Source organism: Pelophylax lessonae, assembly GCF_965119305.1.
Source record: "Pelophylax lessonae genome assembly, chromosome: 10".
Lineage (NCBI taxonomy): Eukaryota > Metazoa > Chordata > Amphibia > Anura > Ranidae > Pelophylax > Pelophylax lessonae.
This window is the reverse complement of record NC_138777.1, coordinates 158,304,673-158,324,222: the sequence shown is the minus strand read 5'-3', so window position 1 is coordinate 158,324,222 and position 19,550 is coordinate 158,304,673. Positions and strand designations below refer to the sequence as shown.

General features: G+C 44.3%; 3 protein-coding genes across 3 annotated transcripts in view; 2 read left to right on the top strand and 1 right to left on the bottom strand.

Annotated features, from left to right (window-relative positions):
• LOC309565999 (uncharacterized protein) overlaps nucleotides 1-19,550 on the top strand; it is a gene marked incomplete at both ends in the record, with an annotated part of 492,320 nt that overhangs the window by 252,317 nt on the left and 220,453 nt on the right. The window lies entirely within an intron of this gene.
• The window catches only part of LOC309565782 (transmembrane protein 272-like), a 120,854-nt gene that overhangs the window by 96,006 nt on the left and 5,298 nt on the right, over nucleotides 1-19,550 (bottom strand). The gene's annotated exons all lie outside the window — the stretch shown is intronic.
• On the top strand, nucleotides 3,465-17,634 carry LOC309565534 (lamina-associated polypeptide 2, isoforms alpha/zeta-like; the record flags this gene model as incomplete). The annotated part of the gene is made up of 2 exons (XM_082270493.1): nucleotides 3,465-4,185; nucleotides 17,615-17,634. 2 exons carry the CDS (start codon nucleotides 3,465-3,467, stop codon nucleotides 17,632-17,634), a joined length of 741 nt encoding a protein of 246 aa, XP_082126619.1.

Below are 19,550 nucleotides of genomic sequence, written 5' to 3'. Positions count from 1 at the left end.
CAGAGCATAGTGTTAACGTCCAATTCCTCATTTAACCCTCGAGGTGAGAGGGTGTCGAGAGTGTAAATCCAATACATCTCGCGCATGAATAGCTTAGCGAAACATTCAGCTTCAGACAATTCTTTAGAAATGGCTTCAATCACCCAAATTTTGAGGCCTGCAGTGGATTTGCTATGATTTTCTGCAAAATGTCGCGGCACGCTATGCTTATCACACCCGACCTCAATAAAATCAAACCGCTGTCTCACTGGCCTGATGGTACGTCCTACGTAAAGTAACTTACACGGGCAGGTGAGACAATATATCACGTACTCTGTGGAACAGTTAAAGAAACCTTCCAGGGTGTAAACTTTGTCCCTACATGTAAAAGATCGCTGGCCATGTTGGACAAAGTTACACATTTTGCAGAGTTTCTTATGACAAGCAAACATCCCTGTCAACGGGACCATACATAGGGGTATTTTTAGGGACTTAACTCATTTTGGTTTGCTTGGTGCGATCTTATTTTTCAGGGTCGGGGCTCTCCTATAGGTGACCTTTGGTCTATCTAAGAGGATTGGACTCAGATGGGGATTTTGTTTAAGGATACCCCAATGTTTCTGTAAAATCCTCTCCATTTTATTATATTTACAATGAAATCTCGTAACTCCCGAGGCTATACCAGTCCCTGTTATTCCACCTACAAATGCTTCACTTGAGCTCCCTTGTACTAGTTCCACCTTAGTTGTGGATAATAACCCTCTGCATGGTGATCAGCGGCCTAGGCCCTTGGTTTCCATTACAGAGGTGTCCGGACCTATTATCATTGGGGAAGTTGATAATAGTCTATTATCATCCGCCCTTTCTCCAGTGTATTTTTTAGAGATGGGCCTATGGCCCAAACCTCGTACAAAAAGAAAAAACACAGACGGGGATGCAGAGGAGGACGTCGCATCCCAAAAGACAAATACAAAACAGCGGAGACTATAAAAATATTTAACCTCTCCTCTGTACAGCTCACCTCTGAAGATATTGCATTTTTACACAAAGGTCTCAGGTTTCTCTCCTACTATCCTTCCGAATTCCTTTTTATTGTTTCGAGATTTACATAAGTTTATTAGAAATCTTACATTGAAGCGCTTCTTTAATATCAAGTCCAATCAATGTCATACACCTGTTTCCAATACAGATATAGAACCAGTTTTCCCCAGTTTTCCCCAGTCCTTCCATCGGTAGTTTATTATTAGGGAGCCCCTTCAGTACATATGATTCGTGTGAAGAGGGAGATTTGGACTTGGATGCCCTTTTATTGTCCCAACATCCCCCCATATCACCCACTTTTGGCCATAGTAACTTGCACCCTAAATCTGTCTTTTATCCCACCCGCTCCAAAGGCCCATATTTAGAAACCTTATATAGGATGGTCTTCTCTGATTTTCAAAAATTATGTGACGACGACTCCAAGAAACAAAGCCATTTTACCTGAGTAAGGGAGAATCCCTGGCCCTTAAGAGATTTGCTGATAACCCTGACCTCATCATTAAGTCAGCAGATAAGGGGGGAGGGATTGTCTTACAAGACAAAAAAGATTACCAAACTGAGGCACTACGCTTACTGACCGACAGTCAGACTTATTCAAAACTCCCAAAAGATCCCCTACCCACATTTAAAATTGAGGTAGAACGACTGGTTCAGGTAGCGTTAACCAAGAAGGTGATTAACAAGGAGGAAGCGTCTTTTTTGCAAAGAGATTATTATCACTACCCTTATTTTTACCATTTACCAAAGGTCCATAAAGATCCTGTCCATCCCCCAGGTAGGCCTGTAGTCGCAGCTATGAACAGTGTGACAAGTGGTTTGTCACAAGATGTTGACACTTACCTTCAACCACTTGCACAAAACTTACCATCTTATATACGCGACTCCAGCCATTTATTGGAACAGATCCTTCCGTGCCCATGGGAAGAAAGTTACCTTTGGTTGTCCTTAGACATCAGTTCCCTGTACACCTCCATACCCCATCATGTCAGTCTACAAGCCACACAACATTTTCTTTTGCAAGAGTCCAGTTTACATGGTTTTCTCAGATCGCCTTTCAGGACAGCACCTGGAGAGAGCGCAGCTCCACCCATAGACAGGAAACACTGCAAATAAAAACTCCTCCTCTTCCACCATGCCTCAGTCATTTGTGTTTCCTCCGCCATGGTGGAAGCATTGCAGGAGCTATGTGGAAAGGGCTGCACTCTCTCCAGGGGGAGAGAAGGATTTGTTGCCCAGTCTTGTGTTTGCTGTTTCAGCATGGAGACCATCCCAGCTCCCCTCCCTGGAGTGTCAAAGGGGGTATGCTCCGGAGCCTCTCACCTCGTTCGCTCAGGGGAGCTGAAACCCATTGGAGGATCCGGTCCGGGCATCAGAGGTCCGCGCTTCGGCCGGTCGGCGGGCGGGGAGCCGCTTTTGGCTTTTGAATCTCCCGCACTTTCGGACTCTGATCCCGGGGACGCGCGGCGTCACTTCCGGTGGACGGGACTTCCGGTGGGGGCGTGGCGGCGTTTGCTCCAACCGCAGTACACGCAGGGGTCAGAGGCAGGTCACGAGGTCGGCGCTTCCGCTTCCGGTCCACAGAGGAGGACGCGGGAAGCGGTATTTAAATGGAGAGATCTGCCAGCAAGCTGCGCTTTTCAACAACATGGAGGAAAAGTCTGCAGCGACGGTGGAAGCAGGCACCGCCAGCGCCGACCAAGCTCAGGTAGGAGAGGTGCAGTGGTGCCTCTTTTTTCTTTACTGTGTGAGCTTTTATTGTGGGGTTTCTTCCTTCCTCCTTTGGAGCCTGCCCTGTAGACTGAGTAACTGTTCCCAGTCTCACAGGATACATATACATAAGGGAGTCTCTTTCTTCTGATCCTTTTTTGGTGTGGGTCACGATTTTCTCCCTTGCAAGAAATCACTAGGTGGTGGTTTTTCTTTTATTAGTGGTTATTGGGCTTTCATGGTGGCTTTTTCTTTACTAGGTTAAAGCCACAGTGAAGACAAGAGCCCCAGCATCAAGGAAATGCCCTTCATGCAAGAATCCACTCAGAGATTCCTGGGTGAAGCCACTTTGTAAAGCATGTATTGCTGACCTTGTGAAGGAAGAGTCTAGTCAGCAGAATAATGAATTCATATCTTCATTTAAAGAACTCACAGACACCCTGTCCTCAGTTCGTTCCCTGTTATCCAGGACGCCACAAGTTCTTTCAGATTCCCAACAAACGGGTGGTACATCTTCCCAGCCGTCTACTTCTAAGTCTGCAGTGTCAAGCGATTCAGAAGATGAGGGGGAGAGTGCTCTCTGTTCCATCAGGGATTCAGAGGAGGAAGAGAAGGAAGAGGTGGCTAGTTCTTCCAGATACAAATGATCCTTGGAAGAGGTTGATGAGTTGCTGAAAGCGATTTACACCACGTTGGAAATCGCAGAAGAAAAGGTGCAAGTTTCACTTCATGACAGAATGTACCAGGGCCTTGAACAGACAAAGCGCAGGGTTTTTCCTGTTCATAAAGTCCTTACGGAATCTATTGAAAAAGAGTGGAAAGACCCAGAGAGGGCCCCTTTTTTCTCTAAATCCCTAAGAAGGAGATTTCCGTTTGAAGAGGATACGGCGCACCTATGGAACAAAAAGCCCAGAGTGGATGCTGCTTTTTCTCAGGTGTCTCGCCGCACGGATTTGGCGTTCGAAGACATGGGTGTTCTGAAAGACGCCATGGATAAAAGGGCAGATTCTCTCCTTAAAAAGGCTTGGGACTCCTCTACGTCCAGCCTTAAGCCGGCCATGGCCTCCACGGTGGTAGCCAGAAATCTTGAGTGCTGGCTCGAACAACTTAAAGGGCATGTGGAGGCTGGAACAGCAAGGAAAGATCTCCTGGATTCATTTCCGCTGCTCCTAAAGGCAGTAAAATATATGGCCGATGCTTCTGCTGAATCCATTAAAATGTCTGCCAGGTCAGCAGCCCTCGTCAACTCTGCCAGGAGGGCGGTCTGGTTGAAAACCTGGACAGGTGATTCAGCTTCTAAGGTGAAACTCTGTGGTTTACCTTTTGCCGGTGACTTGCTTTTCGGGCCTGAATTGGAAGCAATTCTTGACAGAACGGCGGATAAGAAGAAGGCCTTTCCGTCAAAAAAGAAATCGCCTCCTAAGAAGAGATTTCGTTCTGTTCAACAAACCAACAGAGGTCGTGAACAAGATCAGAGATCAAGATGGACCTCCCATAAAGGCAAAGGGAAAGGTGGCGTCCTCTTTAGACCACCTGACCAGGCCAATAAAAGCAAGTGACAACAGTCTTCCAGTGGGAGGAAAGCTGTTATGGTTCCTCCCACGTTGGGAAGAGGTATCCGCAAGCCCCTTTGTAAAGAATATAGTGGCTCAAGGATACAAGCTGGAGTTTTCGGAGACACCTCCAAGCAGATTCCATGTTACTCCCCTTCCAAGGGATCCGGAAGAGGCTTCCTCAATGATGTCTTTTTTACAAGAGCTGATTCAACAGGAAGTGATTATCCAAGTCCCCGAGGGGCAACAAGGCCGTGGGTTTTATTCTCAGATCTTTCTAGTAAAAAAACCCTCAGGCAAGTACCGAATGATTCTAAATTTGAAAATCCTAAACAGATCAATTCGGTACAAGCACTTCAGGATGGACACCATTTATTCAGTGACCAAACTGTTGTCCCCAAACTGTTTCATGGCATCCTTGGATCTGAGGGACGCTTACCTGCACATCCCAATAAATCAGGAGTGCCAGAAATTCCTAAGGCTGGCGGTCAATCTCGGGGAATCGGTCTGGCATCTGCAGTTCAGGGCCCTCCCCTTTGGCCTCTCATCTTCTCCAAGGGTGTTTACCAAGGTAATGGCGGATGCCCTAGAGCCATTAAGGCTGAGGGGTATTTCAATTGTCCCTTACCTGGACGATCTGCTAATTTTTGCAGAGTCCAAGAGCCAGGCGTTGGTACACCTTCAGGAGACTCAGGACCACCTAGAGAGTTTGGGGTGGCTCATGAATTTGGAGAAGTCCAGCTTGATTCCATCTCAGCAGATAAAATTTCTGGGATACAGAATAGATTTGGTTCTCCAGAAAGTGTTTCTACCTCAAAAGATCGAGAAGACTCAGAACGCAGTTGCTCGATTACAAACCAATCAGGTTACTGTCAGGTCGGCCATGGCAGCTTTGGGCTTGCTCACAGCCGCTATCCCTGCAGTACAGTGGGCAAGACTGCATTCCCGTCTTCTCCAGAGACATTCTGCAGAGTTGGTCATACCCGGAACATCTGGAGAAATCCATCAGAATCTCCACGAAAGCAAAGAGATCTCTGTGGTGGTGGAGGAATTCCAGAAATCTGGAAGAAGGTCTGCAATGGACTTTCCAGACGAACAAACGTCTGACGACGGATGCCAGTTCGTGGGGTTGGGGAGCCCACCTGGAAGGCCAGACAGTGCAAGGGACATGGTCCAAAGCAGAGTCCAGGAAATCATCCAACTGGCGGGAGTTGAAAGCCATCCTTTTGGGTCTTTGGTCCTTTCAACAGACAGTCAAGGGCCATCATGTGCAAGTTCTGTCGGACAACATGACAGCAGTGGCCTACGTGTCAAAGCAAGGAGGCACAAGAAGCAGACAGCTATCAGATCTGGCAATACAGCTACTCTCCTGGGCAGAGAAAAATCTAGCCTCTCTGACAGCGGTGCATCTGAAGGGGTCACAAAACCTTCTAGCAGATCTGCTGAGCAGGAAAAAGGTGTTGGAATCAGAATGGAGTCTGAATCAAGAAGTATTCATGCAGATCGTGGAAGTCTGGGGTCTTCCCCAAATAGATTTGTTCGCTTGTCAACAGAACACCAAAGTCCAAAGATTCTTTTCCCTACACAGGGAGGATCAGGACTGGGGCTTGGATGCTCTAGCCCATCCATGGGACTTCCGTTTGTCTTACGCATTCCCTCCATTCCAACTGATTCCGTTGGTTCTCAAAAAGTTCAGGGAAGAAAAGACCAACTTGATTCTGATTACACCTTACTGGCCAAAGAGACCTTGGTTCGCCCTCCTGCTGAATCTTGCCTCAGAACCTCCCTGGAAACTTCCGTACAGGAGAGATCTTTTGACACAGGGGAACCTAGTGTACCCAGAACTGGACCGCTTACAACTGACAGCATGGTTACTGAAGAAGACATCTTGAGAGCCAGAGGCCTGTCAGAAAAAGTTATCTCCACCCTTCTCTCCAGCAGGAAGAAGGTGACTAGGGATATTTACTTGAAAGTCTGGAGAAAATACAACTTTTGGTGTTCCAGCAGAAAATTTTGAATTAAAAAAAATTAATTTCAGTGCTTGAGTTCCTCCATGAGGGAATGGAGAAAGGACTAGCAGCAAGTACTTTAAAGACGCAAGTAGCGGCACTTTCAGTTTTTTTCGAAAAGACTTTGTCCCAAGAGACTCTAATCATTCGTTTTTTCAAGGCATTAGCCCGCAATAGGCCAATAGCCCTTAAAGTATTTCCCAAATGGGATTTGACCATTGTGTTGCAAGGTCTAACTAAGTTTCCTTTTGAACCTTTAAAAGAGGCTTCCCTGAAGAATTTAGTTTTGAAAACTATCTTTTTGATAGCAATTACCTCGGCCAGGAGGATCAGTGAGATCCAGGCCCTCTCAATTTCAGACCCTTTTTTGACAATTTTTGCAGATCGAGTAGTCCTAAGAACGGACCCAGCCTTTCTTCCAAAGATTGCTTCATCTTTTCATAGATCACAAGAAATTGTCTTACCATCTTTCTCCTCAACTCCTAGTAATACTCGGGAAGAATCCTTTCATACCTTGGATGTGAGGAGATGCTTACTTCAGTTCCTCCTGGTAACTAAGGAATTTAGAAAGACAAATGCATTATTTGTCATCTTCTCAGGGTCCCGTATAGGAGAAAAAGCATCAAAGAGCACTTTAGGCAAATGGCTCAGATGGGCAATTGAACAGGCTTATGTAGCTCAAGGAGAAGAACCTCCAGAAGGCATCTTGGCGCATTCTACAAGGTCTGTGGCAACCTCATGGGCTGAAAGGGCCGGTGCTTTGCCTGATCAAATCTGCAAGGCAGCTACCTGGTCCAGCTATTCAACCTTTATTAGACATTACAGGTTGGACTTGTTGTCAGCTCAGGATCAAGCCTTCGGCAGAAAAGTTCTGCAGGCAGTGGTCCCACCCTAAGTGTAAGTTACTCGCTTATCCTCTCCAGGTGCTGTCCTGAAAGGCGATCTGAGAAAACCTTAGTTACTTACCGGTGACGGTATTTCTAAGAGCCTTTCAGGACAGCAGCAGCTACCCCCCCCCCTTGGTTTTGTTTATAATAAAATTTGTAAATGTTTAACCTGTGGTAGTTTATGTTTTCCAGCATGTCGGAGACTACTCTATGACTGAGGCATGGTGGAAGAGGAGGAGTTTTTATTTGCAGTGTTTCCTGTGGATTGGGTGGAGCTGCGCTCTCTCCAGGTGCTGTCCTGAAAGGCTCTTAGAAATACCGTCACCGGTAAGTAACTAAGGTTATCAAGTATCCTTTATTCTAGATGCAACACATTTTTGCTTGAGACACAATTATTTTCAGTTTAAAAAAGATTTTTTCCTACAGATCAACGGGACCGCCATGGGGGCTAATTTTGCCCCCTCGTATGCCAACTTGACAATGGGGTATTGGGAAATGTTTGTTTGGAAGAATAATCCCTTTGTTAAACATCTAACGTTTTTTGGTCTGTATATCGATGATGTGATTATTATTTGGGATGGCCCTGTCTCTCTGATACAGGATTTTGTCCAACATTGTAACAATAACCCGTTTGGGCTCAGTTTCACATCAGTGTGGCATGCCGACACCCTCCCCTTTCTAGACTTGGAACTTGGGCATGATGCAGGGACGATTCATGCAAAGAATTACATCAAACCAACAGGAGGTAATTCTTACCTCCATTTCAACAGTTGTCATCATCCTTTATGGACCAAAAGCCGGTTGAGACAAAACTGTACTAGGGACTCTGACTATCTAGTCCAGAGCGAGCACCTCAAACTCAAGTTTTTGGAAAAAGGGTATCCGGAAGTCTTAGTGGATCAAGCCAATCAGACCCATCTTCACGGAAAATCAGCTACATCCCGTGTGAAAGTTGACGATCTTCCAGTTCGGTTCGTTAAGAGATTTCATTGTAAATGTAATAAAATGGAGAGGATTTTACAGAAACATTGGGGTATCCTTAAACAAGATCCCCATCCGAGTTCAGTCATCTTAGATAGACCAAAGGTCACCTATAGGAGAGCCCCGACCCTGAAAAATAAGATCGCACCAAGCAAACCAATAGCGTAAAAATACCCCTGTATATGGTCCCGTTGACAGGGATGTTTGCTTGTCATAAGAAACTCTGCAAAATGTGTAAAACTTTGTCCAACATGGTCAGCGATCTTTTACATGTAGGGACAAAGTTTACACCCTGGAAGGTTTAACTGTTCCACAGAGTACGTGATATATTGTCTCACCTGCCCATGTAAGTTACTTTACGTAGGACGTACCATCAGGCCAGTGAGACAGCGGTTTGGCAAGCCATTTTATTGAGGTCGGGTGTGATAAGCATAGCGTGCCGCGACATTTTGCAGAAAATCATAGCAAATCCACTGCAGGCCTCAAAATTTGGGTGATTGAAGCCATTTCTAAAGAATTGTCTGAGGCTGAACGTTTCGCTAAGCTATGCATGCGCGAGATGTATTGGATTTACACTCTCGACACCCTCTCACCTCGAGGGTTAAATGAGGAATTGGACGTTAACACTATACTCTGATTCATAAGCGTTTTTTTTGTGCACCGTTCTGCATATGTATGCATGTATATCCAGATGTATGGGCATTGTGTACACTTTTTTCCTTTATTCAGTATTAATAATTGTTTACTTTATATATTTTTTATTATATATATATATATATATATATATATATATATATATATATATATATATATATATATATATATATATATATATATATAATTTTTTTTTTTACTAAAATCATTTTTTTTTTTTTTTTATATTCATCAATATTTTTATTTATTTTATTTATCAATATCATTGTCCCTCTATAATGATATATTATGTTATATTAGAGTGTGTGTATGTATGTGTGTGTATATATGTGTGTGTGTGTGCATTTAGTTGTAGATCTATGTAGTGTATTATATTCAATATTGGCTGTATAATATACATATTTGGGTATTATGGATCAATATACCCATGATGGCTAGTTTATTAGTATATTGTGATTATTACATTTCAGTATTTATTAGGTAGCTTTTTAATAATGTATTAGCAGCTTTATATAGTGTTTCAATAGCTCTATGTTCCTGGTGGAGACTCGATTCACATTGGTGTTCACCTCCTTTTGGAAATTAATGGGTTAAGAGTCTCTCCTTTCTCCATATAAACCCAGCAGTATGATTTCCCCGTAGCACCTGAAAGAGCACGCATGTCCATTGCAGATCTCGCGCATGCTCAGAAACGCGTCGTGCTTACCGGGCCCCGGGACACCAGCGAGCGTCACGCACGTGACCAGTCTTCCTTCCTCTGCAGCGTCAGTCTGTGCCAGATGACCGGGACATATTGGGATTAAGGTTGGCCACCGCTTCTCCTGTTCCACAAGCTTTTAGGCATACCGCGCTTTCTACAGAGGAATGGCACCACCCGGTGGATCTTGTACACACTTGTTCATGACCCAATGTTTGAGAGTTGCTGCTTATTTTTATTTTAATTACTTTTATTAAAGCAGTCTGCACCCAGAGCGCTTTTCCTGTTTTTGCTTTTCATGTTGCTCCAGAGTTCCTCCATCTCTGATCAAGAGCTGCCAGGTACAGCAGGACTGATTTTATCACATCGTTTATGATTGCTTTGTTAGACTTTAAACAAAAGACTCCCCTATTGGACTTCTATTGTTCATCTTAATATATCATGTGATGCGGATGGATTTTTTAGCGCTTATATAGTTGTGTCTTTTTCTACTAAATACCCTGGACTATCTACTTTCCAAAAAGGGGTTTATACTGTCCTGGAGAAATCAGACAGACCGTCAGAACATCAGGATTAATCAATTTTCAAATATATAAACCATGGTTGGTAGATTCTAACTTGACACAATTATTATACACAGATTTTGTTTTTATTTTTAACAAAAATGTAGCAGAATACATTTTGGCCCAAATGTATGAAGAAAAATAATCAAAATTTTATAACCGAAACAAAGAACTTTTTTTTCAGTTTGTGGTCTTTTTTCCTTTCTATAACAAATGGAAAACCCAGTGGTGATTAAATGCCACCAAAAAATATGGGTACAGTGTTGCATGGCATTTAAAGTGTGAAATCACTGAAAACTGTAAAATGGCCTAGGAAGGAAGGGATCTTGAAGTTGTTAAAGAAATTTCACATTTAGGTATTTTACTTTAATCATTAACAAAAATTGGTGCTCATCATACTGGATTTTGAAAAAACATTTTTTTGCTTTTGATAGTTTCCAAGGGCAGTGCCCCACCCTTCCTCTGCCATTTGTTTGATAACCTTTTGCCAAAGTTTAGTCATGAACTTTAGTAATGTTTGCCAAGCTGGTCTCCAACCAAACCCATGTACATTCGACTCATTACTAATCCTAGGGTTTCACTGAACCCTGGTCAAAAAAGGCTGATCAAATGTATGTAGTTGCCTTTAAACCTCACAAAGTATTTTTTTTCTGAATACAGGAAATCCTTTGAAAAGTCATGTAAGTTACAAGTCAATCTTATTTTGATCAATCCTAAAAAAAAAAAAAAAAAAAAAAGTTTTTAGTGCAGCGGAAAAAGGAATTACATTTTAACCCTGAAGCTAAAATTTGCGATAGTTAGAAAAAAACCTTTGCAGTAGCACAAATCCTCCCCGACACAATACAGGTGTTAAATGCTTGTTTTGTCTAGGGGTAGAGGAATAAGCAGAAATACTTACCTTATCCCTTGCTGGTCCTGCATTGTAAGTGATCAGGTTAGAAAGCAGACAAGCGGCGTAAAAGTGAAGGTAAGCAGCTTTTGGAGTCTTGCAAGTAAGAGAGCCTGCAAGATGGAGGAATAGGCAAGCATTATTGCTTGTATTTCTACCCTAGACTAAGCAATTGTTTAACCCGTGCAGCGTGTGTGTGGAGGGGACACTGCAAGGGTCAATTTTTTTGGTGTCCAACCACTGTACTCATTAGCTCACCAGGTTGTTTCAGCATCTCTGATCAATGGAAATTCTAAGGCCAGCATTCCGTTTTTAAGGCAAAATAAAGTGCTAACAAGGTGGTCTAGCAGTAAGCAAAAAAAAAAAGAAAAAAGGAGAAAAAAAAAAAAAAAAAGTTTTAGTAGGAAAAATGATAACCATCACAATATGTATTGCGTAATATACCTGTACATATTTTGTGATAATTACAGCTCCTGCACAAATTTACTCTAGAACCTCAATTTCTTTCAAATCTGTTTTTTTGTAGAACTGGAAACCTAAGCTGCTCTATCCATTTTAGTCAAGACATCCTGGCTAGGAGCTGCAAGCAGGAGATTTGAGGACAATACATTTACACTAAGACAGCTAAACAAACGCTACTTATTGTCCAATGAAAGCATGTGGCATCTCTGACTAGCAGCAATCCTGAAGACTCAGTGTAACAACCCCAAACAAACCTCAAAGACGACCACTGCCTTGCTAAAGAAGCTGAGGGCAAAGGTGATGGAGTGACCAAGCATGTCTCCAGACCTAAACCCTATTGAGCATCTGTGGGGCATCCTCAAATGGAAGGTAGAGAAGCGCAAGGTCTCTAACATCCACCAGCTCTGGTATGTCGTCATGGAGGAGTGGAAGTGGACTCCAGTGGCAACCTGTGAAGCTCTGGTGAACTCCATGACCAAGAGGGTTAAGGCAGGGCTGGAAAATAATGGTGGCCACAAAATATTGACACTTTGGGCCAAATTTGGACATTTTCACTTAGGGGTGTACTCACTTTTGTTGCCAGCGGTTTAGACATTAATGGCAGTGTGTTAGGTTAGTTTGAGGGGACTGCAAATTTACACTGTTATACAAGCTGCACACTCCCTGCTTTACATTGTAGCAAAGTGTAATTCCTTCAGTGCTGTCACATGAAAAGATATAAAAAATTTAGAAAAAAGTAAGGGGTGTACTCACTTTTGTGAGATACCGTGTGTGTGTGTGTGTGTGTGTGTGTGTGTGTACACGTTATATACAATATATGTTTGGGGCTCCAAGTAATTTTCTAGCAAAAAAAAAAATCAGATTTTTACATGGAAACAAAAAAGTGTCAGAAAAGGCCTGGTCTTCAAGTGGTAGCAAAAACCACTGTAGACAGGCGTTTGGCTAAAAAAGAATGGTGGGAGAAACACTGGCTGCAAGAGGGAGCAGCTAAGCAGGAGGAGTTTAATAGATTGAGTCAGACAGCACTGCACTGTGGGAACTGTAGTCCAGAGGAGAGAGACTATACTCAAGCGCTTTTGAACTGCATATACCAGAGGGAGATTGCCAGGAGGAGAGGAAAGAGCTGCATCTTCTCAGGCTGTACGTGACACAGCTTCCTCTTGCCATTAAGGAGGCTGGAAAGTGCACATCGCTGTCAAGTGTGAACCATCAATGGATCATAACAATGACTTGAGCAGGATCCAGGGTGCCGAGTCCAGGTGTGCTGACTGCCAAAGTCACCTGCGTGCAGAGCAGAGAGTAGTCTAATCTTTGTGTGACCAGATAGTGAGCTGTAATATCGTTGGGACTTGTAATGTAAGGAATCAGCAGCTGGGAGACCAGATATACAGTAGCTATCTACACAAAGAAACTGGGACCAGACCATGTATGTATATCTTTAAAATGAGATTTATTTACAGTGAATAACCACACACCAACCGCAATAAACATGGGAACGTAGCCATAAAAAAATAAAAACTAAATGACAAAATGCCTAACCATCAACCTAACTACGTATATACATACAATTAAATAATTGAGAAACACACAAGGCAGGGGGAAGCAGGGAACAGATGGAAAGAAGGAAAACAAAACTGGGAAGGAAACAAGGCAGCAGGATACTGAATGCAGAGCAAGGCCAAGATCAGGAGAAAATGGCTACAGAGTCAAACAGCAGAGCGACAAACAGGGTAAAAGCAGGAGCAGCCAAAATACGAGGCAAGGAGCAAAAGCAAGGGTGGAAAGTAAGTTGCTGGAACCTGCTGACTGCTGGGAGACACCTGCTGGTGGACACTAAACCTGCAGCTTTCTGCCTAGAGCATCACAGTGCCACCAGTAGGCGAACTGGGTCCTAACAGGTGAGCTGCTGCTGTGGGTAATTACCATCTTCTGCAAGAGAAACTTAGGAACAGCAATCTAGTAGCCTTATTGCTACCTGCAGGCTTGACTGGGGCTGTTCTTATGTGCACTAGTGGTACAGCTGAGCCACAATGCTACTCTGTTGAAAAGTTAGGACTATCCCTTTACAGCTGCTACACAAACTTTCACCTATTGCCTAAGACACAGGTGTCAAACACAAGGCCAGCGGGCCAAATGTGGCCCTCCGGGCCATTTCATGTGGCCCTTGCACCTCTCCTGCAGCTGCAGTCCCCCCCCCCCCTCGTCTCTGCCCCCACCTTGTGTCAGTAGTCGGCATCAGAGAGGACAGAACTCCTCTGCCAGATCCATTGCTTCTCTGTGCAGCTGCAGAAAGGCTCGTCTTTGCCCCCCCCCTTCTCAGCAGTCTGCAGCATAGAGGACAGAACTCCTACAGATCCTGCACCTCTCTGTACAGCCGCAACGCCACCTTGTCTCTGCCTCCCCTGGTCTCAGCATTCAGCAGTAGACTCTGGAAGCTGACCTCTCCAGCCCTCCTCCAGACCCTGTACTTTCTTCTTTCCAGATCCACCAGCATCTTCTTCCTGGCAGCAGCACCAGGTAAGGGGGTGCATTGTGATGTAAGGAAGGGTGGGTTACTCTTGGCTTCTGATGGTGGGGGGCTCTTGACATCTCATGTAAGGGTCCGTAGGGTGCTCTGGACATCTAATCTTACAGATATAACCGGCCCTTTGAGGGCAACCATAATGCTGATGTGGCCCATGAGGAAATTGAGTTTGACACTCCTGGCCTAAGAGATACCTTTCAGGGGACACTGCACCATATCCTAGCCATTCTCCTAAAGTGCACTCTTTACTAATCATAGCATTATTAGTCACATTGCAGTTAATGCTTATATATACTGTTTTCCTTTTCTTACATCATGGGACATAGAGCCATAAATCATATCATATGGGTTCTATAGCCACCTTTAGGTGACACTGACAACCAATCAGAATGTATGCCCACCTATATAACCACTCCCACACAGGAAGTACCTCCGTTTTTTCGCCAGTGTCTAAATGTGATGGTCACTGTAGAAAGTCTGTCCACATTTTTCTTATTTTCTCTTCAACTGAAGACAGAAGATATGCTGTTTACCCCGATCAAAGATCATTGAATCTAAGGGGTTAGCTATCAGATCCATCCTAAACAGTCAGTGGACTAAAGAGATGGTAGCAGATACAAGATTTTGCCTGTAATGCGGGCCTTTTTAGGTACTGGATCCTGGGATCCAGACCCTTTGAATACCAAATCACCAAAGGCGCTCCGTGCCGGGTGCTCTACAGGTCCAAGGCCATGGCCCCTCTAAAATAGGGGACCCAGTCCTTGAAGGTCTCGAAGACAAAGCTCGCCGTGATGGGTGAAGATTGGATTTCTGTTTAAAGCAGAATCGAGCGGCAGGACTGGCGAGTCCAATTTAAAATATTTACTTATTCAGCAAACCTTGAAAGTAAAAATTGCTGGCATAATTGCAAATTGTAATTTTTTTATGCACTGTTCCTTAAATAAGATAACAGAGACCATGTTCCATATGTGTCCCTCCATGAGACTATGGATGTTATGCTTGCAAGTTAACATCTTGCTGAGGCAGTTGTGGGATTATTGCAAAGTTTGATTTAAATCATTATTTCTTTGCTTATTGTTATCTTATTGTGTTTTTACCCTGAGCTGATCACCTAAAAAGGAATCAGCTGTGACAACCCCATATGGTTGTTGTTTCGCCCTGGCGCATAAGCGTCCGCATGTTCGTCTCTGCCTTGATCGCGTGTCTATGGAGTAGGCCTATTTGCGCGTGCATCTTTGCCTTGAAGTACAGGTATACGCCGCATGGAGGGCGTATTCTAACGCAATTGGCATGCATGTGGATGCCACGTACCATGCCGCACATGCGCGATACAGCATAAATGGGTGCGTTCTGCAAGGAACTGTTTCAAACACACTAGCTTCTGTCAGAGGCTGAAGGAGACACAGAGCAGCAGCAGCTGAGAAGCGTGGGTCGCTGTGGGTGTATGTTACTGGCACAAACCGCTCCTGTATCTTGGGATAATCAGTGCTGTGTGCATTAGGCTGTATAAGGATGGCACTAGCCTTGAGTACACTTAAAGATAGTACCTCAAGTTTGTCTTGCTTTTAACGCAACGTCTGCCCGAAAAAGGGCCGGGGGGGGGGGGGGGTAAGTTGAAAAAGGCACTATGATGCCACCGTCAGGCATTGAAGGTCCTAGCCATGTTTCCACTGTGTCTACTCCTCCTGAAGAGCCAGAGGCATCTTCCCAATCTGAGCAATTACGGTTGTCAGGCATAGTAGCTACTCATAGAACTTCTCCTGCAACCTATGTCACTAAGGACTATTTGGCTGTGGTATTGGCCAGCCTTGAGGGTAGGATTGCTGGTATCATTGCAGCATCTCAAGGGAAGAAACGTGATAGATCTCCCTTCCCTCACCTGAGCCACCCCCTGAGTCAGGCAAAGATTGTTGCCAGCACGAAAGGTCGTAAACCTAAAGGATCAGGTTCGGTCCGTAGTAAGGCTGAGATATCCTTCTATACAGCTTTGCATTTAGTTATTGGGGAAGATGGTGTCCGCATTCAAGGCAATTCCATATGCTCAATTCCATGCCAGACCCTTTCAGAACAACTTTCTGTCTACCTGGACCAAAGAGGTTCAGTCTCTGGACCGGTCCAGGTCTCTGGTACCAAGAGTATGTCAGAGTCTAAATTGGTAGTTGTTGACCAGAAATCTGGAAAGGGGAAATACTTTCTTCCAATGACCTGGAAAATAGTGACTACAGATGCCAGTTTCTCTGGCTGGGGAGCAGTTTTGGAGGAAACCACTGTCCAGGGGAAATGGTCTTGGGTAGAGAAAGGTCTCCCCATCAACATTTTGGAAATCTGAGCAGTCAGTCGGGCTTTGAAATTCTGGACGTCCAAGCTTCGGGGTCACCCTGTCAGGGTACAATCTGACAATGCCACAGCTGTGGCTTATATCAACCATCAAGGAGGCACAAAGAGTCAGTCAGCCCAGAAAGAGGTGGATTTTATCCTGTCTTGGGCAGAAAAGTTTGTGCCACGTCTGACAGGAGTTTTTTTCTTTTTCAGGAATAGAGAACTGGCAGGCAGATTTTTTGAGTCTTCAACATGTTTCCGGGAGAGTGCTCCTTACACCCTGAGATTTTTCAATCAATCTGCCTATGCTGGGGGGTCCCAGATGTAGATCTGTTGGCATCAAGGTTCAACAACAAGTTGAAGAGATTTGTGTCCAGGACCAGGGATCTACTTGCAGTCGGAGTGGATGCTTTGGTGACTCCTTGGGAGGAGTATTCCCTGATATATTCCTTTCCTCTGATTCAGCTGATACCGCATCTGTTGTGCAGGATCCAGCTAGAGGGGAAACCAGTAACTCTGGTAGCTCCAGCATGGCTGAGGAGGGTTTGGTATGCACAAATCCAGAGGTTGGCAGTGACAAGGCCTTGGGATCTTCCACTGCGTCCGGACCTACTCTCTCAAGGTACGATATTCCACCTTGCTGTACAGTCTCTAAAATTTCATGGCTTGGCTATTGAAGCCTTACTCTTGAAGGAGCGGGGTGTATCTGGCCCTGCAGTTCATACACTGATAAACGCTAGGAAAACCAGTCTCTAGAAATATTTATTACAGGGTCTGTAAATTCTACAATGCCTGGTGTTAAGCCAGGAAATGGCATCCCCGCAAATATATCATTGGGAGAATTCTAGCTTTCCTTCAAGCAGGGGTAGATATTAAGTTAGCTTTGAGCACCATCAAAGGGCAGATTTCAGCCTTATCGGTTTTCTTCCAGTAACCGATCGCTTTCCATTCGTTGGTTCAGACCTTTGCCTGCGGAATGTTACGTGTGAAGGCACCATTGTGTCCTTGGGACTTAAATTTGGTGTTGGCAGTTTTGCAAAAACAGCCTTTTGAGCCTCTGGGGCAAGTTCCCCTAGTTCTTTTGACCAGAAAACTGGTATTTTTGATTTTGATAACTTTGGCTAGAAGGGTATCAGAACTAGCAGCTCTTTCTTGCAAAGAGCCATTCTTGACATTTCATCAAGATAGGGCGATTTTTTACATCCACACTCAGGTTTTTTGGCCCAAGGTGGTGTCCGCCTTTCATTTGAATGAGGACTTATAATAACTTCCTTTTTTCCAGATCCTCACTCAGAGGAGGAAAAGTTATTGCATTCTCTTGATGTAATGCGTGTATGTTTTACTTGCAGAAATCAGGTCAGATTCGTAAGACCGAGAGCTTGTTTGTGCTGCCAGAGGGGCCCAGAAAGGGGTTGGCAGCATCTGTAAAGGCCCATTCTACCAGAGGAGTAAGTGTCTCTTGGGCACATCGCCATCAAGCCTTCATGGCTCAGATTTGCAAGGAGACGACCTGGTCGTCGTCGTTTCTATCGAGTGGATGGGAATCTGCATTTGGCCACAGTGTTCTGAAGGCAGCGGTGTAATCCTTTTTGTGGTCAGGTGGCGGTATTGTTTGGCGTCCCCCCTCCCCTCAGATGCATTGCTTTGGGACATCCCATATGTTATGATTTATGGGTCTGTGTCCCGTGATGTACGAAAAGAAAAATAGATTTTTTAATACAGACTTACCTGTAAAATCCATTTCTTGAAGTACATCGCGGGACACAGAAGTCTCTCCCCTCTTCTATGAGGTCTTGCTTGCTACAAAACTGAGGTACTTCCTGTGTGGGAGGGGTTATATAGGGGGCATCCATTCTGATTGGTTGCCAGTGTCCTTCACCTAAAGGTGGCTATATAACCCATATGTTATGATTTATGGCTGTGTCCCGTGATGTACTTCAAGAAATGGATTTTACAGGTAAGTCTGTATTAAAAAAAATCCATTTATTGCTGATTTTGCAGATTCAGGAGTTAATCCCATTCTAGTGGTATGGAACTGTATTCTAAGTTACTTTTGCATGGTGATTGATTATACTGTCTAGCATAATGCGTTTGAACCTACTTTCTGTGTGTTAATTTATGCTCAAACCACCATTTACTGTATTCTAACCCATACCAATATATTGATTTATTGATTTACCATTAAATGATCTTGTGTTGATTTCCTGATACTAATTCACAGCTGAGTTAAAAGGTATCTACACTTGTGTTCGAGGGGCTGGGGTTGTTCTTGGAGTCAAGGCACACAACAGAAACCCCAAATTACATAGTGACTACTTCGGGGGTAGCAGCACTACATGTGGATGTGGGAACAGGGTAATTTTTTTTCATTCAACCCACTGGTTGAACAAAAAAAGTGACTAACCTTCTATGATGAAGTGAGCTGCCACCTAGATAAAAAGGTAAGCCTGTGGATGTGGTGGCCTGTGGATGTGGTGTACCTGGACTTTGCAAAGGCCTTTGACACCATTCCCCACAAACGCTTACTGTTCAAACTAAGGAAGGTAGGTATGGACCATAAGGTGAGTAACTGGATAGAGAACTGGCTCCAGGGGAGGTTGCAAAGGGTGGTCATTAATGGGGAGTACTCAGATTGGGCGGGTGTGGAAAGCGGGGTCCCCCAGGGTTCTGTCCTGGGGCCAATCCTGTTTAATTTATTCATAAATGATCTAAAGGAGGGGATATTGAGTAAAATCTCAGTATTTGTGGATGATACTAAACTAAGCATGCCAATATCTTCCTGAACAAAAATAATGGGGTGGGCAACTACATGGCAGATGAGGTTTAATGTTGAAAAATGTAAAGTAATGCACTTGGGTGCCAGAAACCAGAAAGCAAGCTACTCATTAGGGGGAGAACCTCTGGGTGAGTCTAGGATGGAAAAGGACCTGGGGGGAATGGTAGACAACAGGCTTGGCAGTGGCATGCAATGCCAAGCCGCTGCAAGCAAAGCCAACAGAATACTGAGATGTATTAAAAAAGGGGATTCACTCCAGAAATAAAGAGATTATTCTCCCACTCTACAAGACTCTGGTCCGGCCACATCTGGAGTATGCTGTCCAGTTCTGGGCACCGGTCCTCAGGAAGGATGTGCTGGAACTGGAGAAAGTCCAGAGAAGGGCAACAAAAATAATTAGGGGAATGGAGGACATCAGCTATGAGGAAAGACTACAAGCACTGAACCTATTCTCTCTGGAGAAGAGACGATTGAGGGGGGATATGATATCAATGTACAAATACTGTACT